Below are 24641 nucleotides of genomic sequence, written 5' to 3' on the forward strand. Positions count from 1 at the left end.
GTGCTCGCAGAAAGAGCTGGAAACAGAGCAATATTTCCTACTGCACTGTGATTACGATCACAACGTTAGAGCTGCATATTTCCCCAAATTACAACAAATTAAACCAAATTTTATGGCATCACCAAATGCAGAAAAATTAAGTCACATTTTAGGGTAAAATTCCAAAATGATCACAACAGCTGCAAGATATGTATCAGCCTGTCACAAACTAAGACTGTCAGCCAGTAGACAAAAAAACTGAAGCCAGATCATTCCTTACATGTACTGTTTTTTTTTTTTTTTTTTTTTTAAACAATGTCTTTAATATTTTTCTTGTTTCTTGTTTGTGGAAAAAAGAAAGAAAGAAAGTATACATATACTTATTTACTTAATTATTTTACAGATCTGTTTTTGTTTTGTTTATGTATTATACTGTATAATCGTTTATTCTTTATTCATGTAATGGACAATGCTTTGGCAATACTGTGCAAGTCATGCCAATAAAGCTCATTTGAATTTAAATTGACGAGAGGCGAGAGAAGAGAGGAGAGACCAAGAGGAGAGACCGAGAGAGTAGAGAGGACGAGAGGAGGACACACTCACGGGAAGAGTCCGGCTCCCATGCAGACTGTTAATGGCAGACTGGGCCTCTGAGTGATTCTGGAACTTCACAAACGCACAACCTGTGAAAACAAGACAAACATCAGATTGTGTGAGGCAGATTAAGTTTGTGTTTAACACAGTCTCCCAGCATGAAAATGTCCTCACCTTCAGTCCATCCATGATGCAGATGAGTTTGTTTCTTCATCAGATTTGGAGAAATGTAGCATTGCAAACACGCAGCTTTTGTCTTCTCCAGATGTTAACTGATGGACTGGAGTGCTGTGGATTATTGTGATGTTTTTATCTGCTGATTGGACTCTCATTCTGATGGCACCCATTCACTGCAGAGAATCCATTGCTGAGACACTGATGCAATGCTACATTTCTCCAAAACTCATCTACACGTTGGATGGTCTGAGGGTGAGGACATTTTAATTTCTGGGTGAACTATTCCTTGAACAGACCTTTGCTGGTGCCTTCAGGTCCTCTCAGTACCGTACACTCATCAATGCTCCCAAACGGCTCAAACATCTTCCTCACGTCCTCATCAGACTGCTGCTTTCCCAACATCCCCACAAACAGCTTTCTGTCCTCTAAAAAAAAAAAAAGGAAAAAGGGAGAAATGGTCATGATCTGTTATTTAGTATCATGACTTTATTTTTAATTCTAGTTTTTTTTGAAGTGTGTCATTATAAGTTGTAATACCATAAGTCGCCAGGAGAGGGATGGTTGTAATATGAACTGTGTGTGTGTGTTAGTTTGATGATACAGTACTTGTAAGGCCCAAATGTCCTGACTAATACAACACTGTAGCAACATGTCTCTGATGTCATCACATCTCTCTGGTATTCATCTACAGTACTTATGCAACTCTTCCACATTGCTCTCATTGTATGGCAGGCCGTTTTAACATCTATTGTTTAAACTGTATTGGTATAAAACACTGAAACAGAAATCTCATCTCTTTTCTTTTGCTACATTACTATTTAACATTGATTGCATACTATAGAGAAAAGCTACTAGAATATAATGAGTGCCTACTAAATTTGGAACGAGTTAACTTTTTAAAAATAAAAGCACTTGTATTTGTATTTACTAGTAAAAGAAAACCCAGTGGTCACTTTTATATTACATTCTATTATTAAAAACCAAAAAAGTGCCAGTAACATACAAATGCTAAATTAACCATTTAAAATGAACTATACTGGTGTTTAGTCTAACTAGTTTTCATTTAAATGTTCAAATGTCTTGCCATAGCTCTCTGGGAGGAGCTTTCTCTCACTGTCTCGGAAGTAAAGACACCTTGTTGTTATGCGCTGAAATGGCGTTACAGTAGAGTTTTAAACTTCTTATGGTCATTTTGAGGAAAAAAAAAACGACTCTTTTTAGCACTTGGAACTTTCAATTGTTGCTGCTGAGTGCTTTTGCAGTGAGTTGAACTAAATATTTGGTCTTGCGTTAGAGAGAGTCACGATTGTTTTTTACCTGCGTCAGATCAGAAATTTTCATTACAATCAGAAGACTGTAATAAATCTACAGTTAATCTTAACGACCAACCCACAAGTGTGATATGAATCATTGCATTGAGTGTATTTATAGCTGAGCACAATGACTGACATGATGTAATAGTATTTGCGGATGTGTGTTTCAGTGCATCATAATGAAGGCTATTCATTTGATTTTGGCTTCAGCAGTTATGGTTGTACTTTATGAAGGTAGGAAACTTCTTTCTTTGTCTTTCCCTTTTAATTTAGGTTGATTGTTGTGTGTTTATACAGTATAATTAATCACAGCCATACTGATGTTCAGTACTAAGGCATTATACTGTATATTTCATATGCATTTGGTTGAGTAATAATTTTCTTGCATTTGAACTGCATTCATATGTGTAGCTGCATATCTGTTCACTATACAGTATGTTTACCTTTCTGTTTGCAATAAATTCCCAGTAACGTGTCCTTGTTATACATGTACTTACTATAGTAATAACCTATCTGGTCTCATGGCATGAATGTACATGTGTGCATTTTTTAGTGAGATGCAAAATACGTACCAATAAGTACATATCGCTGCAGTTTTCAAACACTAGAGGCAGTAAAACTTTGACAGCTTTTATTCCTCTTCACACAAATTTACAGAGTTTTGATTAATAAAGCGTAATTTTTGAGCAATTTCTTGACAAATATCATGTTATGACTTCAAAACAATATTAATATGCTGGGAGATTTGAAAACCAATGCTTTTGAACGTTAGCATCGCACATCTCCAGCTTCAGATCTATGGGTTTTCATAGACGGTAGGTTTGTTCGGTAGCTCACGGAGTAAGGAGATGTACTTGAGAGACGAGAGGTCTGGTTTGAAACCTGTGTAACCACGGTTTGACAAAGCAGTTCAAATCTGCAAATAAGGAAGTTGAAATGGCACGGTTGCATCAGCAAATGCGTTTTTTTTTTATCAGTTTTGCATCTGTTAACACTTTTGGGTAGGTTTAGGGTTGGGTTTGGTGTAGTGCATATTTCCAACACGATAGAGCATTAGCTTTAGCGACAGTCCCCGGATATTTGGATTCTGAACCGCCGCAATATGTACCTGAAGCAACATAATAAAAACACAGCAATACGTACCTATATCAACGTAATAAAAACGTGCCAGGGTTCACGAATTGAACCAGTGTTTTAGAGCCGCTAAGCGGACATTTCTCTTTAAAACTGCGGCGAAACGTGCAGTAAGGAATGTAAAAACAGTGTTGCACAACAAGTGAACAGAGGTACGTATTTTTATGAGACCAGGTTGGTAAATAACAGCAAAATTACAAACAACTAACCCTAAATCAAATACCTTTACAAATACACTTACAAATAAAGGGTCCTAAGGGATGTTTATCACAATAAATGAGCCATTTTTTGTTCCTCAAAGAACATTTCAGTGATCAGTTCTTAAAAGAACCAGTTTATTCTAATTCTGCTGAACATTTTAATCATCTAAAGAACCGTTTTCCATTTTGTGCAATGGAAAGGTTCCACAGATGTTAAAGCTTCCACAGATGTAAATAAGGACCATTTATTTTTAAGAGTGTATTGCTAATTAATATTACTCAGTGCTTTTTTGTGTATTTGCACTGTAACAATGACACCTTTAAAAAGTGTAACCAAAATTCCCTTCATTAGAGTGTCTGTCTCTTCTGTGAATCTGTTTCAGGAGCGTTCTGCCAGAGTATTCAGTCTGGATTTGTGTTGCTAAACCAACCGTACACATTCCCCGGTAACGCCAGCGGCTGTCATCACGCTGAATGGAGAAAGATACCCCCCACAGACACCACTATCGCCACATACAAAAACCATGTGTGCACGACTGGCAAAGGTTTTGAGGAAGAATTCACATGTGAAGACAACCACCTGCTTCTCATATCATCACAATACACCGACCAGGGGCCCTATGAGTTCATCTGTAATGGGGTTAAAACTTCAGTTATTCTGGATGTTTTATGTAAGTCTTTACTATATCTGATTGTTTTATTTAATGTATAAATTTTTTAATAATTGAGATGTTTTTTTTTTCATTTTATTTTTTTTGTGGAAGCCATGAAACTTTTTTTCTTCTTCTCATGATTCTTTAATGAATAGAAAGTTTAAAAACAGCATTTATTCGGAATAGAAATAATTTTTAAAAGTCTTTAGTGAAGCTGCTATCAATTTAATGCATTCTTGCATTACTTCAGTTTTTAATGATAATATATGATTGGTTTCCATAAAAATATTGTGCAGCACAACTGTTTTCAACATTGATAATAATCAGAAATGTATCTTGAGCAGCAAATCATCATATTAGAATGGTTTCTGAAGATCATGTGACACTGAAGACTGGAGTAATGATGCTGAAAATACAGCTTTCATAATCAATTACAGCTGAACAGATATTTACACAGAAAACATTATTTTAAGTTGCAATAATATTTTGCAGTATTACTGTTTTTACTGTATTTTTGATTAAATAAATGACACTTAAAAAAAAAATATTAATAACCTTTTGACTGGTCATGTATAAGAGAGCTACTTACTGAAAGTAGATCATCAGCACATGATCATCAATTGATCTTGATTTAAATCATGTTCCCTGTATAGATGCTCTAAATGAGAGTGCAGAAGAAACGGACAGCATCACCCTGAACTGTTATGCGCACAGTGCCAAAGATGTGACGTGGCTGCATAACAACAAAAGAGTTTTGCACTACAAGATGGACAGATCCATGAATCCCGGCAAAGGCTTCGAGAGAAGAGATTTGCTGGCAAAGAATTACTTCAAAACCGGCAATTTCTCTTTGACCATTACTCGTGTTCGCAAGGCAGATGCTGGATTATACCGTTGCTTTGTGGATAGTGAAACAGTTAAAGGAAACCCACAAGCCTATGTGCTGCATGTGAACGGTAAGACATGGGAAACTTGATTGCATCGCATTATATTTAATTTTTACCAGCCAGCGTTGGCATAATAACAATTCGGTGCAGTCTGCACTGTTTTCACCCTGAAAAATGCAGTCAGCGTCTATAAGCCTGATTCTGTTGTTTAATTCACACAGAGAAAAGCTCCGGTCCAGGAGACCAGACACACTCCAGCTGCAACGAAACAATTCTGATCGTGCTCACTGTGGTTTTTGGGCTCATCTCAGTGATCAGTGTGACATATTTGATCACCATAAAACTACGCAATCGTCAATCCATGTCCACTACAGCCACTGAAACTGACCGTATGCTGATGTCTGCTATTAGCACAGCTTCACCTGTCAGCGAAAGTCAGTCGGTGGATACTTATCCTGTTCAGGAGAGCGACTCCACTGGAAACAAGCCTTCCAACACCAGGCCTATTTTGTAATCTTGTGAAACGAGGCCTGTGAAGATACAGTCAGCTACAGTAGGCGTGTTTTAGGTCGTGTTTAACATTTCTGGTGAATTTTCTGCTGCATTAAAGTATTCAATTACTGGGGTCAACTGTGATCGTTGTGGAATTTAATTTACTTGAGAAGCAGCACCACATTTGCATCCAAACTGTAATGAATGTAAACGATCAAGTTTAAACATTATTCACTCCAGCATTAAATGTTTTAATTGCGTATGGAATAACTGATGAAGGTTTCAGTGTGTTTGTGTGTGTGTGGACGAAAGAATGTCTACATGTTATTTAGCAGCAAAATTGTTTGTTATATTTCTTTGCAGTCAGTGTTGTTGTAGGCTTTGAATAATTTGCTGTTTCAGGGACTTAACTTAATAAGTAACTTAAATACTATGATATGAAGCTGTAATGACAATCCTGGAACTACTTCATAGCTGGGCGTTTACTGGAAAAAAAAAAATTGCACACCTTACAATGTTGTCAACCAATTAGAATCAAGTATTTAACAACCCTGCGATAAAATAGGTTTTTATTTTCATATACACTAATATGGACATTGGAATGATTATGGAACATAGTTGCTGCTTACAACTTTTAGTCTTTTATTTTGGTATTTTGGTAATCTAGTCCATTTTATAGAAAAATAAACTGAATATATATATATATATATATATATATATATATATATATATATATATATATATATATATATATATATATATATATATATATATATATTTGGTGAGAAAAAAAGGAGACTTTCAGACCAAATATATATATTTTTCTAATTAGCATTTTAATGCATTAGCCATTTTAATGTTAATTTATTGAGTGTTTTGTAGGAAGACAAATCAGTCATTGTAATGTTCACACAGTGCATTAACTTCCTTTGTTCCTCATCACATTTATGCATTTAGCAGATGCTTTTATCCAAAGAGACTTACAGTGTATTCAGGTTATACATTTTTTATTTTTTAGTTTTTTTTTTACCAGTATGTGTGTTCCCTGGGAATTGAACCCACAACCTTTTGTGCTGTTAATGCAATGCTCTCCACTGAGCCACAGGAACACTCATCAAAAACCTCATGCATGAAGAGACTTCCTATATAGCTCCTGTTTAGCACTTTTATTAGTCTTTGCTATTTCATATATTTTCTGTTCTTTTTACCATATACATTTCATATATATATAGATTTTTTTTTCCATTTAATGTGTACAGCTTTATATTTGTTGAGAGTATTACTTGTAGTAGTTGAAATGGAGTATTATTATAGTGTTTTCTAATGCTGACTGAACAATAAGGTTGTATCAGCAAACCCATGGAAGTTTTCAGATTAATAAAATGTACAGGTGGCAGTCAATAGAATACATTTTATCTTGAACAAATGGTGTTGTTTTGAATTTACACACATATACACAAACTGTTTTCAGCATTAATGATGACTTGCTGCTCAAGAAACATTTCTCATTATTAGACTTGATTAGAATGATTTCTGAAGATCGTGTGACACTGAAGACTGGAGTAATGATGCTGAAAATACAGCTGTGCATCACAGAAATAAATTACAGTTTAACAGATATTCAAAAAGAAAATGGCTACTTTAAATTTTAACATTTCACAATATTAATCTATAAATATAATTACATTTATGATCAACTGAATGCAGCCTTGATGAGCAGAGGATCTTTAGAAATCTTTATAATAAGCCAAATAAAGATGTATAAGATGATTTACCTCCTCTCCCCTCACTCTCTGCAGGCTTCACTTGAATGGGCCGATTCATCTAAAAAATACAAATCAATAAAAATAATTTGAATTACAAAATATATAGACTCTATTCATGCATCATACAAGACAATTAAGACTTCTAGTATACAGTACATAACCATAGCCTATAGGTGAAAGTGCAATAATAATAATAATAATAATAATAATAATAATAATAATAATAATAATAATAATAGGTCAGTTTTAATTCCTCAAATGACAACAATCATGAGCAGAATAATTATGATAATTAGTTTAACCATTGTGCTGTATGACAAAAAAGTTTTTAACTGACTAAAGATAGACTAAAATTCCCAGATGTTTAGTCGACTAAAACTTGATTAATCAAACAACAGGTTTAACTGGCTCAAAGTTAAAGCACCAAGACTGATTTCACTAGGAATGGGAGAAAAAAATAACAGCAAAACATAAAGACCGTAATATATAATGAAAAGATAGAGAGAGTTCTTGACGTAAACAAGATTTAAAGAAAATCCAGAGAAAGAGGAAGACTAATACATAGGGCATTCTTTAAGTGTATTTAAAATCAACCAGAGGGATCAAATAAACCGCTGTTTTATCTGTTGACAGTTTGTGCATAGATCAGACATACATAATAAACATTATTTGGTAACACTTTTTTAAAGGTGTCATTGTTACACATAAATTAGCACTGATTTACACACCTACTGAAATCTGCTTGACGTACACTGATAACCCACCACAATAACACAGGTGTAAAATACAGAATGTAAAATAAAAGAGTCCAACATACATGATCACAACACAAATAAGAAAAATAACAATTTAACAAAAAACACTCATTAAATGTGATGGGAACTTCTTTTTCCCCCTTAAACTGTGGCTTGCATTTTTTTTTTTACACATATTTAATATTTAAATTTATTTTTACTGCACATAGTCTTATGAATATATAATAGATAATATCAGCATATATATATATATATATATATACACAAATATACAGTATATATAACCTAATATATATTTTGCAATAGGCCTATAGCCTACTATATGGCAAGGTAACTTATAGTTAACAGGTTTCAAAAGTTGTACTCCACATGCTTTTCTGCTGAAATTACAAAGCTTTTTATCAGTGTATGAGTGAAAGAGAGCGTGAGGGAGAGAAGAGACACGCTTTAGTTTCTAGAGTCACGAAGCTCATTTGTAAAATGTCACGAGCACAGCGATGTGCTTAGTCATGGAGAGAGATAGAGATACTGAGAATACAGGAGGACTGAGAAACTGTGAAGGACAAACGGCAGATAGACAGCACAGTGAAGACATGAATGAGAAATGAGGGAGAGAGAGAGAGAAAAGCACACAACAAAAAAAGTGTTGAAAGCCCAAGACATTTCTTAGTTGTCAGTCCAAGGGCTGCTATATTTACTAGGAACATTTACTATTCATTATTTCTGTAACACAGTGACACTCCGCATTGCCATGGTAACAGAGGCAACAGCCTCCTCCGTTGTCATGGCATCATCGTGGCATCAGCATTGGACAACATCATCATGCTGATAGTAGGTAAACAAGGATGCTTGTTGCCAGGGGCAACAGTTGAAATGAGTGGTTAAATAAAGGATAAAACTAAAACTATAAAAAAGAGAAAAAAAAATTAAAAGAAAATATAAAAAACTGAAGTAATAAAAAAAAAACCTAAATAAACTAATGCTTAACTAAACCATATAGACATATGAAAAAAAAACTACACACAGTAAAATTACTAAATCTTAACTAAAATTAAAATGAAAAAAAAAAAAAAAAATGAAAAAATAAAATTTTATTTATTTTCTAAGTTAACAAAACCTATAATAGTATATCAATGATACTAAAATAACAGTGAATAACAGTTCTCCTTAGTGAAGCAGCTCTGACCTTCAGTAGTTTCATCACATGACTAACACTGAGCACTAGTGATGCTTGATCTTTCCTCTACTCTAAGATGGGTTGGTGGAGGGTAATTAATAAATACATACATGCATACAATGATGTACTGAAAAAAAAAAGCTATCTAAACACACTCTCTTCTAGGTGAAATATCAAATGATTATTTAAAAGGGTCATATGATGCTGCTAAAAAGAACATTATTTTGTGTATTTGGTGTAATGCAATGTGTTTATATGGTTTAGGGGTTCAAAAAACATTATTTTCCACATACAGTAAATTATTGTTTCTCCTCTATGCCCCGCCTTCTGAAACACGTTGATTTTTACAAAGCTCATCGTTCTGAAAAATGAGGTGTGCTCTGATTGGCCAGCTATCCAGTGCTTTGTGATTGGCTGAATGCCTCAAGCGTGTGACGGAAAAGTCACGCCTCTTAACATACTGTGATGCCGTGTGTCCCGGTGCGACGATTCAATACCAATAAAACACATTACAAACTAGCCATTTGTTGCATCCAGTGGGGACATAATTACTGATTATAATGACTTGTACTGTCTTTTTACACGTTGCGTTGCGTACAGTGCTGCGTAAACATAGAACCATGTCTGCATTTGTGATCTGAGAAACGACAAACAACAAGCTCCAACAGTTATTCTACACTGCTTAAATCTCACGTTTGAATCATCAGTGACAAATCCTTTAAATATGAAAACATACTTACAGGCTGTGAGTCAGAAGCACCAGACTGTCCTTGCAAAGTTGGAACTGCCCCACTTTATAGAAACAGACACAGGCATTATAGGCTACTCTCACAGGAAACAGTCCTTGTCCTCCGCAAAATCTGAATATTTGGCTTGAACTGTTCTGGAACAGTGTTGTAAGAACAACTTTTTTCTTTTTTTGGAAAAAAAAAAAGTGTATTTTTTTTTTCACAAAAAAACACAGAGTGTCTACAAAATGTGAGATGTGCGGCTACAGAGAGAATAAAAGTCACGCCTTCTTTCTTTGTGTGAACATCTGGGCGGTGTTATGCAAATCTTCCCACACAGTGACGTAGAGATGTGGGGTGTGTTAGAACGAGGTGTTTAAGGAGGGTGTGGTTGACTCTTAACTTTTATAAAGAATATCTCTTTGGATTTGAGACTTTAGTCTTTGTAACTTTACAGATCTTCTTTATGCACCAAGAGCTTGTAACACTCCAAAGAGAAAGTAAAACTTGAAATCGCATCATATGACCCCTTTAAAAAAAATCTACACGTCCACACAGCAGAATCCTCAGGCACCTCATCATAAACCTGCTAGATGAGGGTTTGATTTAAACACATCTGTAGGCTTTATATTAAGTCTCTCTCACACATAAATAGATTTTCATGCACTCGCTCTCTCTCTCTCTCTCACACACACACACACACACACACACTCCTCCTGTACAGTTTACAAAACACACACAGCAAGATGCACACGCTCTGTAAGTCTCGACCCTGCAGTCATTCTGAAAGGATTTTTCTTGGATTATGCTGTATTAAATCTGAGGATTATTCAACAAATTGTATTTTTCCACCTTCCATCCCCAGCCAACATGCAGTCACTGGACCGAACCAAACACACACACACACACACACACACACACACACACACACACACACGCATGCAGACACACACACACACACACACACACACGCATGCAGACACACACACACACACACACACACACACACACACACACACACACACACACACACACACACACACACACACACACACACTTTAACAATTTATTTAAGTCCACATAAAAGAAGCAACTTACAAGGACATAGATATTTTAGATGCAGTTAAATACAAGTACAAGATCATGGACCAGTGGCATACAGCAGATCTTTACAATATTAAGCACAACACTCAGTTCTTATGGGTATAAATAACAGCGTCTCCTCCATACATGACGGCTGCCTATAATAGCAGACAGTGCACAATACTTTGTCAAGCGTTTGGCCCTCGTTTTGGGCATCCCAAGTTGTTAAAGCCCTCTTACAACCAGCCTATGTGTGTCCAAAGCTGCCAAATATAAAAACAAGTAATCAGCCTCGATAACCTATTTCTGAAATGGTATTTAGGAGTGATTGATATTTAATGATTTTAGTCATGAAAGCTTCCTCCATACTAGAGTCAAAGGTGCATGCAACACCTCTCTACACTCCTCATTAATCACAATAACATCTGGTGTGTTAGCAGACAGATGAGAAAAGATTTCAGAATTACTGTTAAGATACTGAAACATGGATGAATTTACACAGGAATGTTTGAATATTCTTACTAAAGATGGTAAATAGTTTTGTAGGAGCCATTTTTGAGTTTAGGTTAATCTAAATTGTTGTGCTATTGGAGCATGGGTATGTTTTGTTTTGTTAGGTTAGTTTATTTTGTTTGGTATTTTATTTTAGTTTGATAGTCGAATGTTTGAAGATAAAGATGGCCGCCTCTCACCTTTCTAAAACAAAAGGAACATAGGAAGCTGTTGGAACGTATTAAACATACAGTCCTTTACATCGCTATTGAATCGCTAAAGAATCTATACTGAATTAATCGAATCACTATTGAAAACTATTTGGACATTGCTTTTGATATTAAGTTGTGCCTTTTTTAACCACCATTTTTTCAACCACTTACCAATCGTTTGTTGGACTACTGGAGTCCATGCTTTGTCTGCTACTACCAACCTACTTACCTGCCTGCTGCCTGCCTTGCTCTGCTTACCTGCCCTGTTTATCTATCGGCTGGAATCCCGTCTCATCCACCTCAAAAAAAGGTACAATTTAAGTTTCTCTGTGTTGGATAGCTTGTCAAAGAAGCTAAGCAATACGTCCCAGCTAAGAGTGGTCCGCCAATACAAGTTTGATATGTCTTTCACTACCAAGTCAACTATTCTATCGTGGCGTGCTATGTACAGTACATTCCTTTGTAAGCATGACAGCTGTTCAATGTTTCTGTGATCTGTTCTGTAGTGTGATGCACACAGTGAGGAACCTGAGTTGTAGGAAACCAGATAGAAAGGTTGAGGCTAGTTGGAAGAACTTGTAATCTGGCTTTTACTGTGAAAATAACAATGTCCTCGCTGAGTGCAGTATTCTTGAGAAATGAGTGATCAGCAGAGGGAAGACAAGCAAGTTTTCCCTGAAGGTTCAATCCTGTCCAGTGTTGTTTTTGGTGATACTGATGTAAATCCATGAGAGTTCGCCGGGCACCTGTAGATGTTAGCAGGGGGCTATATCCACCAAATGCAGCTGTTGCTCTGACATAGATCAGGGGGTCAGTGATGATATCCTCTGAGACCTCACTGTCCCAGAGTCAGACCGAGCCCACTCCAGTGATACTCCAGAGGTCCATCCAGTCTGACCAGACACCAAAACCAGCCGAGAGAGTGTCCAGTTTCCTGCTGGTTTTTTTTTTTAAAGCCAAGGAAGCGGGGCTCTGAGTTCGTGGCTAACGGCACCCTGCGTCTCCTGAGATCCAGGAACAGGGAGGATCGAGCCAACTCCCTAACGTCTCTGTCATCATTATTCAGCATGTTCAGAAGGTGGGAGATCCGCATGCTGGTATAAACCCATATCACGTTCGGCACCCCAACCCTCCTTCCCATTGGGGATGAAAAATGATGTCACGAGTGCTGTGTGTATTCAGTCCGAAACACTTTCGCACTAAGCTCATTGTTTTGTTATTCATTTCGCTCAGCACTTTCTGCTGGATATGAACGTTGGAGAACAGATGTTGTACTTTAGACAGTGCCACCTGTCTAACAGCCTCCAGCTTCATGGTCAGTGGCAGTGGACATTTATCAATCAGGTCCAGCCTGCATGTGAACTCTGACAAGATGATGTTTACTTGCTCTTTCCATTCTCCTGCAATATTAATTTTATGTCCAAGATAAGTGTATGTCTCATGAAGAGAATATACACGAATAGGTTTTGTTGCTACTGTAAACACTGGACATTTATCAGATTTTGAGCGGTACCAGCTGTTCCCTCCACTCCTCCTCTCATACAGAACAGCACATTTTGAGTCATTAATCTCCAGACCTGGCCATTTCAGAAAAGAATCTGTTCTGGCTAGCATGTTTTTAATTACGCTCTCTTCTCTGGAGGCAATCTGGACATCATCTGCATAGCCCTGTACTGGGATCGGGGATATCACACCGGGGGGGGCACACTGACACATCCACTTTAACCATTGGTTAATGGCAATTATAAAATGAATTGCACTCCAAGGGCATCCAGTTTTTATGCCTATCTGAAGTGGTGTTGGGTGAGTGAGCTGTTCTCCACAGCTGAGGCAGCTGTATTTCCTCCAGTGGTCTAGGAAGACTGAATACAATCTGGACCGAACCAAACACACACACACACACACACACACACACACACACACACACACACACACACACACAGTATAAGAGAGAAGATGGGAGGTTGCTAGGGAACATGAATGATGCAACAAGTGAATGTGGAATGGAAATTTGGGAGAGAAAGAAAAATCGTGTATGCTTGTGTTGTAAAATTAAGTGTGTGTGTGTGTGTGTGTGTGTGTGTGAGTGTATGTGTATGTGTGTGTGTGTGTGTGTGTGTGTGTGTGTGTGAGTGTGTGCGTGTTTTTGTGACATATCAGGACACAACTTTGTATAATGTCATGGGTATGTCACAGGTATTACAAGGAGAGGGTGACTTATGAGGACATAACCCATGTCCCCATTTTTCAAAACGCTTATAAACCATACAGAATGAGTTTTTTTGAGAAAGTAAAAATGCACAAAGTTTCCTGTAAGGTGTAGGGTTGGTGTAGGGCAATAGCACATATAAACTGTACTACAAACTGTACAATATAAAAACCATTATGCCTATGGAATGTCCCCACAATTTACAAAAACAAACGTGTGTGTGTGTGTGTGTGTGTGTGTGTGTTACTAATACTAATACAAAAATGTGTTGCACTGTCTATGTGGTTATGATATTCTGGAAAAAATAAAACTAATTTAACTGGTTTTATTCAAGTCAATATTATGTAATATCACTGAATAAAAGTTCACCAAAAAATAATACCATAATTATACCAAAAAAACAAAATTGCATAGGTTAAATCAAGTAGAAATAGCTATTCAGTGTAACAAATGCTTGCCAGCAGTTTTACAGTGTAGATAACATTAAGTGTGAGGTGTATGTGTGATATAAATGTAAAAGCACAGCTCTCTTCAACAAACCTCAAGATCTGATACTGCATGAGCCTCAACAAGCACCATTAATAATTTCCCTCTGATAGCATCACTGTTTTATGGCTTCATGATGTAATACATTGTATGTATTAGAATGACTGCACATTCAGACACACTCCTAAAAGAGCTGCTGTTGCTCATATCCTCACTATAGCAGATAAAACAAGATACAGAACAGGAGATGTCCACAAACACTGGGTCACATCAGTTTAACTCTGTCAGATGCCTCAGTGCAGACTGACAGCTGGATTTCTCTCATTAAGGCAAAGGTTTATTTCCCATCCTCCCACAGCTCTTTTCATCTCGTCATTCTCTCTCTGACCTTCCTGAGCTCATTCAGCTCCTCTCATCTCATCTCTCCTCACTGCCCCAATCCCTTTATCCTTCAGAGAGGAGAGGAAAAGAGATTATCAATTAGAAATTGGAAAAAGAGATCTTAAACATAAATCTGACTGCAATTTAAATTAGGATCTTCATAGAGGTTTCAAAATGTTAGTTATTAAGTGAGTGTATACACTACTGTTCAGCTGTTTGGGGTCAGTTTTTTATTTTTTATTTTTTGTTAAGTTAAAGAAGTCTCTTAGGCTCATCAAGGATTTGATGCATTTTTTTGATTAAAATACAATAAAACAATAAAATATTATTAAAATTTTATACAACTTTCTATGTGTATATTGTCACATGTATGATCTGTTTAACTTCAGTCTTCAATGTCACATGATCTTCAGAAATCATTCTTATTTGCTGCTAGGGAAACATTTCTGATTATTATCAATGTTGAACACAGTTGTGCTGCTTCATATTTTTGTGGAAACCGTGACACATTTTATTTTTCATGATTATTTGAATAGAAAGTTCAAAAGAACAGCATTTATTAGAAATAGAAATCTTTTGTAACATTATAAATGTCTTTACTGTCACTTTTGATTAGTTTAATGCATCCTTGATGCATAAAAGTATTTCTTTCAAAAATCTTACTGACCCCAAACTTTTGAGCAGTTGTATACGTACAGTCTGTACGCATCTATCTATTAGGACTTTAATTTAATTAATTGCATGATATGCTGATTAATTAATAGTCTATGTAAAAACCTTTGGCTATGTATCACATCTTTCAATTTTTCAGCATCTTGCAGCATGAAAGCCATAGGGCTGTAACTAAACATTATTTTTAGGCCCATTGTTGTGCCATTCATCCACGACCATCACCTCACGTTGCAGCATATTAATGCACGGCCCCATGTTGCAAGGATCTGTACACAATCCCTGGAAGCTGAAAACATCCCAGTTCTTGCATGGCCAGCATACTCACCGGACATGTCACCCATTGAGCATGTTTGGGATGCTCTGGATCGGCGTATACAACAGCGTGTTCCAGTTCCTGCCAATATCCAGCAGCTTCACACAGCCATTGAAGAGGAGTGGACCAACATTCCACAATCAACAACCAGATCAACTCTATGTGAAGGAGATGTGTTGCACTGCGTGAGGCGAATGGTGTTCACACCAGATACTGACTGGTAGAACTGCACATTTTAGAGTGGTCTTTTATTGTGGTCAGCCTAAGGCACACCTGTGCAATAATCATGCTGTCTAATCAGCATCTTGATACGCCACACCTGTGAGGTGGATGGATTATCTCGGCTCACAAACACAGATTTAGACAGATTTGTGAACAATATTTGAGAGAAATAGGCCTTTTGTGTACATAGAAAAAGTCTTAGATCTTTGAGTTCAACTCATGAAAAATGGGGGCAAAAATAATTGTTGCGTTTATAATCTTGTTCAGTGTAGATTAGTTCTTGCCGCCCTAGAAAGCAGCATGTCAAACTTTTTGAATGTGTCTTATGCACTCAATTTTTCTAAGTACAATAAATGAACAAGCTAGATTGTATGCTGTTTATCTGTCATTTTATTCCAAGCTGTAGTTATTACTTCTTTACTGTCTATCTCTATGCTACTCACTGCTCAATCAGAATTCACCGAACACTCATCCCAAACTCTGCTGCGTGACTCCTGTTTGACCTCTAGAAATCCTCTTGGCTATTCTCTGGACTCCAGCAGCTGCTGCCATTAGATTCATGTCACTGTTTCTGTGTACTGTAACAGCTCAGCCTCTGCTCCACCCCCTCACTACCCACAATCCATTACAGTCCATTATCAGACAGTATGTGTCCCAGAGAGGCCACTGCCAGCGCTGATATGAGCCTCCTCATCTCTGCACTCCAAGAGACACTGCCTGAGTCACTCTGGGAAGGGAGTAGTGAATATAACTACATAATTTAAATGTAAATTCATTTTATGGCTGGGTAGTGCATGCAAGTTGTTTTCTATAAGCAGTTTGCATATGTGTGTGTGTGTGTGTGTGTGTGTGTGTGTGTGTTTGTGTGTGTGTGTGTGTGTGTGTGTGTGTGTGTGTTCAGATTCAGATGAAAAGCACAGTGTGCTTAACCACTAATTACATTTAGACTAATGTGTTTTTGATTTATGTCCTTACAACTCCACCCCCCACCCCTACCAAAGTGTAATTAGCTAATGATATATGCCTTCATAAAAACATAAACATGCTTCACCACACACACACACACACACACACACACACACACACACACACACACACACACACACACACACTTATGTATCCCTTTGGGGGCCTTCCATAGATTTCTATTGTTCTTATAGTCAGCTGGTTATCAATTATATACACTTACCCCATACCCTAACCTCAGCGCTAACAGAAAACATAAAAATGCAAACTACAGTGTAGTTAAATAGGCACACACACAATAATTCATGCATGAACTTTCTACTATTTCTAAATGATCAGAAATAGCAAATTTGTGACTGTTAAGGCCTGTTCACAACAAAGATTTACAACAATAAATATAACTACATCTCTGGAATAGTATCGTTGGTATCACTTTCAGAGCAATTTGTTTTCAAGCTGATGAATGATAAAAACACTGACATCCAATCAGAATCTACTGACTTTGAAGAGCTCGAGCATTTATGACAGAAAAGCCACACGATTATAATTAACAGAGTGCTTTCGTCCATTGATAAGGATGCTTATATAGTTTTCATCCATTGGTGTGAACCGAGTTATTGTTATAGTTATCATTAGAGTCATCGTGTCAACTTCACAGCATTAGAGTTATAGCGCTTCTCAACAGACATTTCAAGTCAGAACTGCGGTGACATGTACAATAGCAATGTCACTTAAAACTTACCATATGCAGTTATCCATTAGTGTGGACACTAATATAGTTATTGTTATAGTTATCAATAAAACGTACACAAAGAGCATGCGATGCAGTAGTGATGAGTATAAAAGCAGAACTGCACTCACAGAGAGACACAGAGAGATGATGTGCTATTATCACTACTGCTGACCAAAGTCAACTAAACATCTAACAAATGTCCTGTTGTGAACACACACACACACACACACACACACAAACACAGAAGCATTAGAGAGTGAACTGCTCATAATAGCACTTCCCAGAGGACAGCAAGGCCACGACACACACATAAACACAAACACACTCATCACTAACATGACACTTCCTCAGAAGAAAGAAGGGAATGAAAGGAAAAACTGTGAGCAGTATAATGTCTGTCTTTGGCTGCCCTCAGTTATTGCCCATTGTCTTGTTATCTTTCTCTGCTGAAATTAAACCAGTGTTTGTGCTTCAGTGATCCACAGAAAGGGCCATCTGTCACCCTCAACCAGGGATTGCCTGCATTTCAGTATAACATCTGATAAAATATCAGACCAATATCACTCTTGAGCACATAACAGGACAGAAATGAAGACAAAAATGTAGAATAAGAAAAGGAAAAGGACAAAAAGACACCAAATGGGAGACAAAGTCAGAGTTTGCAACAGATCAGGAGGAAAAAAAAAACAGAAGAAATGATGCAACTCTCTATCCAAAGAGTGTCACAGAAGCAGGAGGAGGCAGAGTGGAGGGATAGAGAGAAGACTGTCAGAGTGATCTTCAGCTAAAGGTCAGCCTGGTGTCATGCTGCTAATAGGATTAATTACTGCATTTGCTCCCCACCAACCCTCCACCCCGCCGTCATCACTCTCAGCCCCAGTCTGTGACAAACAGCCGCTCTTGGCTCTGCTCTGCAGCGCGTTTACATTTTAATGCCTCATTTCTGAGAGCCTGCAGCTTGAAAAGGTGTGGGGAATACTCCAAATAATCTCTGCGGATACATACAGCTCGCCACTCCAGTGGAGCAATCCAGATGGACACACAGTCTCTGAGCTGAGCCTGGTCTGGACGTGTGTACAGGACACACACACACAAACACACACACAAAGTGAGAGAGATGGCAGGACATGAAAGAGGATAAAATGTTATGAGACCCCTGTCATGCCCTCCACACACACACACTATATATATATATATATAACACACACACACAGAAAGGACTCACCCCTGGCAGGGTTTTCTGTTCATGAAGAGCACTTTGTGCTTTAACGGCTGACTCTCGAGCACAATACGTCAGAAAGGCACATCCTAAGACAGAAAGGCACACTGTTAGAATTCATTGATAGTTTATGTTTGCAGAGTTTTTATTTATATATTTATATAAATAGACATAATTTTCATTCATGCAAAATTATTGTCATCATCAATCATATTAAAATATTATTAATTATATTCATTCATCAAGCAATGACCTACATTTTAAATGGAAATTCAATTTCAAATATTTTTTTCCTGTATTTCTTAGAATACATGCAGCATGATTACACATGATGAACGACAGAAATGTAATTTCACACTCATTACATTTCCAGTGGAGCTTCTGGGATAGCTCACCCTGAACTCTCTCTCTCTCTCTCTCTCTCTCTCTCTCTCTCTCTCTCTCTCTCTCTCTCTCTCTCTCTCTCTCTCTCTCACAAACACACACACACACACAGACACACACACACACATCTCTCTCTCTCTCTCTCTCTCTCTCTCACACACACACACACACACACACACAAAGCTAAAGAAATCAGGTGGCACCTTATGCCTTCATTTCTGTGATGGAAACTCTGTGTAAAAGCACATGCAAACCACAAAGCAATGCTACATATGCCTCTATAGAACAGTGTGTGTGTGTGTGTGTTTGAGGCAGTGTGATTTTAATATCATTATTGTTTGTTAATATTGTGAATAAGATTTTATTATATTCTGTTTTCTGTTCATATATATACACACAGTATATATACAGTTGAGGTCATAAGTTTACACCCCCTTTCAGAATCTGCAAAATGTTAATCACTTTACCAAATTAAGAGGGATCATACAAAATGCATGTTATTGTTTATTTAGTACTGACCTGAATAAGATTTTTCACATAATGATTCTTACATATCATCCACAAGAGAAAATAATAATTGAATTTATAAAAATGACCCCATTCAAAAGTTTACATCCCCTTGATTCTTGATACTGTTTTGTTACCTGAATGATCTACGGCTGTGTGTTTTTGTTTAGTTATTGTAGTGTATTTGAACCCTTACCAAAAATGACTGTATGATTTTGACTTTGAGATGCATCTTTTCACACTGAGGACATCTGAGGGACTCATACACAACTATTACAGAAGGTTCAAACGCTCAACTGATGCTCCAGAAGGAAAACCATGCATTAAGATGCCAGCACACGTGACTTGAAAGCTGCTGCAAAGATTTTAGTGAGTAACTACTTACTCATCAGATGACTTCAGAGGACTATAGTGCATTAGTCATGGTGATGACCACTTCCTGGCCTTAATCGGAGAAAGATGTGGACTGCATATATTCTTTAAAAATTCACCTTTTGTGTTTCACAAAGGAAATAAATTCATATGAATTTGAGAGTGAGTAGCATACTTTATAATGCATGGGTGAACTAATGCATCTTTCTTCTTTTATCACCTCAGTGACCTTAAACCACTAAGAAATCCACATGATTAAATCCCGGTCAAGCCCCCGAACAGGGTTGATTCAGCGCAAACAAACACCCAGAACAGAGTTGCACCACAGAGTAGAATCCTAATACTCAACCACAGGGCACAGAAAGCAAGAGCAGTTAATGAAGACGACAACAGAGAGACGGTGAGAGGCTTTCCTGGTATATACAACATACTGTCCCTTTTTATAGTAACACAGAACTCATGCTGTGCACCGTCATGCTTGTGCTGCTGCTACTGTCCTCTACATCACACCCGCCCAGCCCATGACAAAAACATTACTCATATACACACATTCCCTAAATGCACTAAAATAATACTGCAATAAGTATACTAAAAGAAAATGCACTGCATGATGCAGAATCTAGATTCAGAAGCTAAAATAAATCACATTCAGAATGTTTGCATACAAAGCATGCAAATGAACACCACTGTAAAGAAAGGGTTAAATCACACTGTTTATTCAAATGCACTCTACACATGCGAGTCGTGACTGAGAAACGCTCAGCCCCGTCCCCTCCTGAAGCGTAAACTCATGCGTCTCCTTACCTTTGTGCACGCCTGTGTACTTGTCCTTGATCACAGTCAGCTCGTAGATCCTGCCGAACTGCTCGAAGATGGGCTTGAGTTCCTTCTCGTCCAGATTGCGTGGGATCTGCCCGATGAAGAGTTTGATGGCATCGGGCTCCTTCATTGGGTCGATGTTTGGAGAAAGTCAGAGGCGAGATGAACGTGCGGAGAGTGAGCGGGAGAGAGAGGATGGAGGTGTGGATGGTGCCTGCGGAGGCGGGGTGTGATCAAAACAATGAATGAATGGATGAGTTGATCTTTAATTGATGCATCATTTTTGAGAAATTTAAACCTTATTGCGATGTGTTATTCAATGCTAATATTAATGCATTAGTTATCATAACCTGACAATACTGCTAACACTTTGTCTTAAGGTGTCCTTTTACATGTACTTACTATACTAATAATAACAAAACATTATACATAATTATATGCATATAACCCTTAACCAAATCCTAACCCTAACCATATAACCAACTACATGCAGTTAAATGTATATTTGAACTTTAACAAGGACCCCTTAAAATAAAGTATAACCACAATACTTTTTATTTATGTAGCCATCTTGGTTATTACTAATACATAAAATACACTGTTTGTTTTTATTTTTAATATGGATATGTAAAAAATGAACATTAACCAAGATTAATAAATGCTGGGTATAGTTCATAACCAGTTAACATTGTAAAGTGTTAACAATACTGGTACTGTAAAAAGTAAGTAAATATAGGCTACTGTACCTTAAAAATCCGATCCTTTAATATGACCTCACTGGTGTGATTCATATATCTGACTTAAATAAAACCAGTTAGGTTACAAAACTCTGCATCTTTCAATACTTTATTTTGATTCTTCCCGTATTAAAACAGAAGCATACAAACTGGACTATTTCATAAATAATTAAATGAACACAACTCCCCCCCCACCCCCCACCCACACACACACAAATTATGCATTACAGCTCTGAATTCTGAACAATAACGAGAAACAATACAACAAAAGCTCGTGCGTTTGCCAGCAATTACACAAATCATAAATAGCTGCTAAAACAATAAGGGATCCTTACAAGCTCAATAGAACCAAGACGGCTTGATTTCCAGAATGATGGCAGATCTTTAATAACGGAGATCAATGTAAATAAGCACACGCGTATAGTTTATGAACGAGCGCATCCTTTGTTTAGTCGGCGGAGGCTCTGGAGCTCTTTGTCCGTCTCCGTTACCGGATAACGGTCCACGTTCACACGAGAGGAACACACACTGATGAAGACCGAAAACAGCTCACCTAGAGGGACGTGTTTGTTATCACAATCTTCCTCGCATCTCATTCAGCGCGGTTCACTACGTGATTGCTCTTGTTTGCCATTAACGCTTCTCACGCCGGTGTCTCCCTCTCACGAGCGCTCGTGATGTAACGGGCAGGGAACGTCTGCCTTTTACAGCCCCGTTAAAACAACACAGCCTCGCGTTTCAATCAGCATCCCTAGGAAAGATAAGTTATAAGTTATGCATGTTTTATCAGTGCAGTATACAGCGATAGAGTGTTGTTACAGATCTCCCAGCTGCACCTACAGTAGCACACTCTGAATGATTCAAGCTTTTATGGTTTATTGAGGATGCTACTAATAGTTTGCCATACTAGAGAAAAAAATCAGACCTCTTTTTGTTTTAGTTCATTTTGAGGAAGCCCCTTAATATGACAGTTCACCCAAAAATGAAAATGTGCTGTTAATCTACTCATTCTCAGGCCATCCAAGATGTACGTGACCTTCTTCTTAGAACAGTATAAAATTTTGTTCTTTTGTTATTCACAAAATGCAAGTCGACGGCTGCCGTCACTTTGAGAGTAAAAAAATATAATTAATATACAGGCTAGAAATTAATACACATGGCTCCTAACGATATATTGCCAAATACTCTGAAAACAAATAGCCTTAACGCACAGAAATTACAATGTGCAGTGTTTTTTAAAAAAAAAAAAAAATTTTTATTTCAGAGGGATATGACATTACTCAGAACACAGTCATAGATTCAAACTAATTATGTGTCCAGTACAAAAAACAACTAAACAAATAAATTAAACGTAAACATGAGGTGGCACTAGCGTCAGGAGCAGATTTGGTAGCGCTGGGGGTGGTGTGGGAGTATTAAAAATATAAATAATTAATCATAAAATTACTATTGTTTTGCATTAATAAGTGCAATTACTAATAATATTACATGTTAATTTCTTGTTTATTTCATGTGTGCTGGTACTGTAGTCATTGACTTACATTTTATGAATCAACATTAACCACAATTTCAGCTAAAGATCTTTACTGTTCTACTGAAGAAACAAGTTAACTACATCTTGGATGGTTGAGGGTGAATAAAACTGAGCAGCAAATTCTCGTTTTCCATGAACTATCCCTTTAATCTCGCACACCTGTGATGGTGTAAAGTGTTAGTGTGTGTTTTGGATGAGATGGTGTTATTGGTCGACAGTCCCTGAAGCTCCTCTTGTTCTCGCGCTGAGCTCTGACCGTGGTGCTGAAGTTACGCGCGCTTTACACCTGCTGTCATTTCTAGAACACCACGCGTCATTAACTAATGTATCCAGGCAGCTCATCAAAGCGCAATTTAATGTTAAAAGAGGATTTATAAAACAGACAGCTCCGGATATCTAAATGGATGAAAAAGCCTTTGTAAAACATAAGCACGCAACTTTAAAATATACATTTATTTATGCACAATGTATTACAACGTTATGCAATTTGATAGCCTAAGAAAGCTAATGAACCATATTATACCATATATATATATATATATATATATATACTGTTTATTACTAATAACAAATGTAACGATTAGTGTGTATATATTTTTTTTTGCTGATGAAAAGTGTGGGCATTTTTGTGTTTGACACTGTTGTTGCAGCCGAAACGGCGGGGCATTTTAACTGTTGTGTTATAGGTTTCATAGTGATTTACTGTGAAAAGGTCACCATCTGCCTCCAGTGCCCCCAGAATCAAGACCCAGACCCCTTCTCTTCTCTTCTGAGGTCACACATTAAGGACGGGCACATGGCCTGCTGCATCATCTCAGGCAGGCCGGTGTTCTTGGGTAGAGATCTACCTTGATTACAGATGATTAGAACAACAGTTTCACACAGTCTGTGTTCAGGTGAACGAGCAGAGCGTCCTCTGCTGGAGAGATTGCAGCATTGTAATCGAGACGTATAGAGGTGACAATAGAAATACACTATCATTAATTTACATTATATAGTGTTAGTGTAGATAAACATTAAAGTTGTATTAATATTTTTCCACATACAGTAGTCACAAAAATGATTTGTGATTGTCACTGCATTTCAAAAGTCTTTTGCAAATACATGATGCCAGAATGTTTTATCCCACCAGGATTAACATGACTTATTGTGCAATTGTTGTTAACCTTTATGTACAAAAACAATGTTTATATTAACATTTAGGCCTAGTTAAAGATATGGAGCACTGAAACTTCTGCATAGATGACAAAACAGTAATATGGTTTTAGGTTTGTTTATTATGAATAATAATTTTTGTAAAATCTGCACACACTGTTTATTCCATAACAAAGCGACATATATGTATAGTAACAAGTTGATCTTAAATTTTTCAAAAACAATAACTGATCAATATAAGAAAAAAAATAAATTATATGTGTTTTATCATAGATAAATAGCTGTTTCCT

The 24641-nt window shown here is 37.1% G+C and overlaps 2 protein-coding genes across 5 annotated transcripts in view; one reads left to right on the forward strand and one right to left on the reverse strand.

The window, feature by feature from the left end:
* Window positions 1-22371, reverse strand: part of LOC109095453 (CUGBP Elav-like family member 3) — a 48259-nt gene extending 25888 nt beyond the window's left edge. For 3 of the 4 annotated variants that reach the window (XM_042740462.1, XM_042740461.1, XM_042740459.1), the window contains exons 1-6: window positions 22216-22371; window positions 20911-21139; window positions 18850-18932; window positions 7205-7253; window positions 1047-1175; window positions 583-662 (exon numbers count right to left, since the gene is read on the reverse strand). In XM_042740462.1, the coding sequence (XP_042596396.1) occupies window positions 583-662; window positions 1047-1175; window positions 7205-7253; window positions 18850-18932; window positions 20911-21055 (486 nt within the window). In that variant the 5' untranslated portion in view covers window positions 21056-21139; window positions 22216-22371. Of the gene's footprint in view, window positions 1-582; window positions 663-1046; window positions 1176-7204; window positions 7254-18849; window positions 18933-20910; window positions 21140-21997 lie in introns of all 4 variants that reach the window. The other variant, XM_042740460.1, reaches the window with a different exon arrangement.
* On the forward strand, window positions 1863-5503 carry LOC122139945. Its single transcript, XM_042740463.1, has 5 exons — window positions 1863-2011; window positions 2234-2297; window positions 3781-4068; window positions 4704-5006; window positions 5159-5503. The coding sequence occupies exons 1-5, from the start codon at window positions 1934-1936 to the stop codon at window positions 5449-5451; spliced, it is 1026 nt and encodes a 341-aa protein (XP_042596397.1). The 5' UTR covers window positions 1863-1933; the 3' UTR covers window positions 5452-5503.
* Window positions 22372-24641: the final 2270 nt, after the last annotated feature.

This window comes from Cyprinus carpio, chromosome B16 (assembly GCF_018340385.1).
Source record: "Cyprinus carpio isolate SPL01 chromosome B16, ASM1834038v1, whole genome shotgun sequence".
In the NCBI taxonomy this organism is placed as follows: Eukaryota; Metazoa; Chordata; class Actinopteri; order Cypriniformes; family Cyprinidae; genus Cyprinus; species Cyprinus carpio.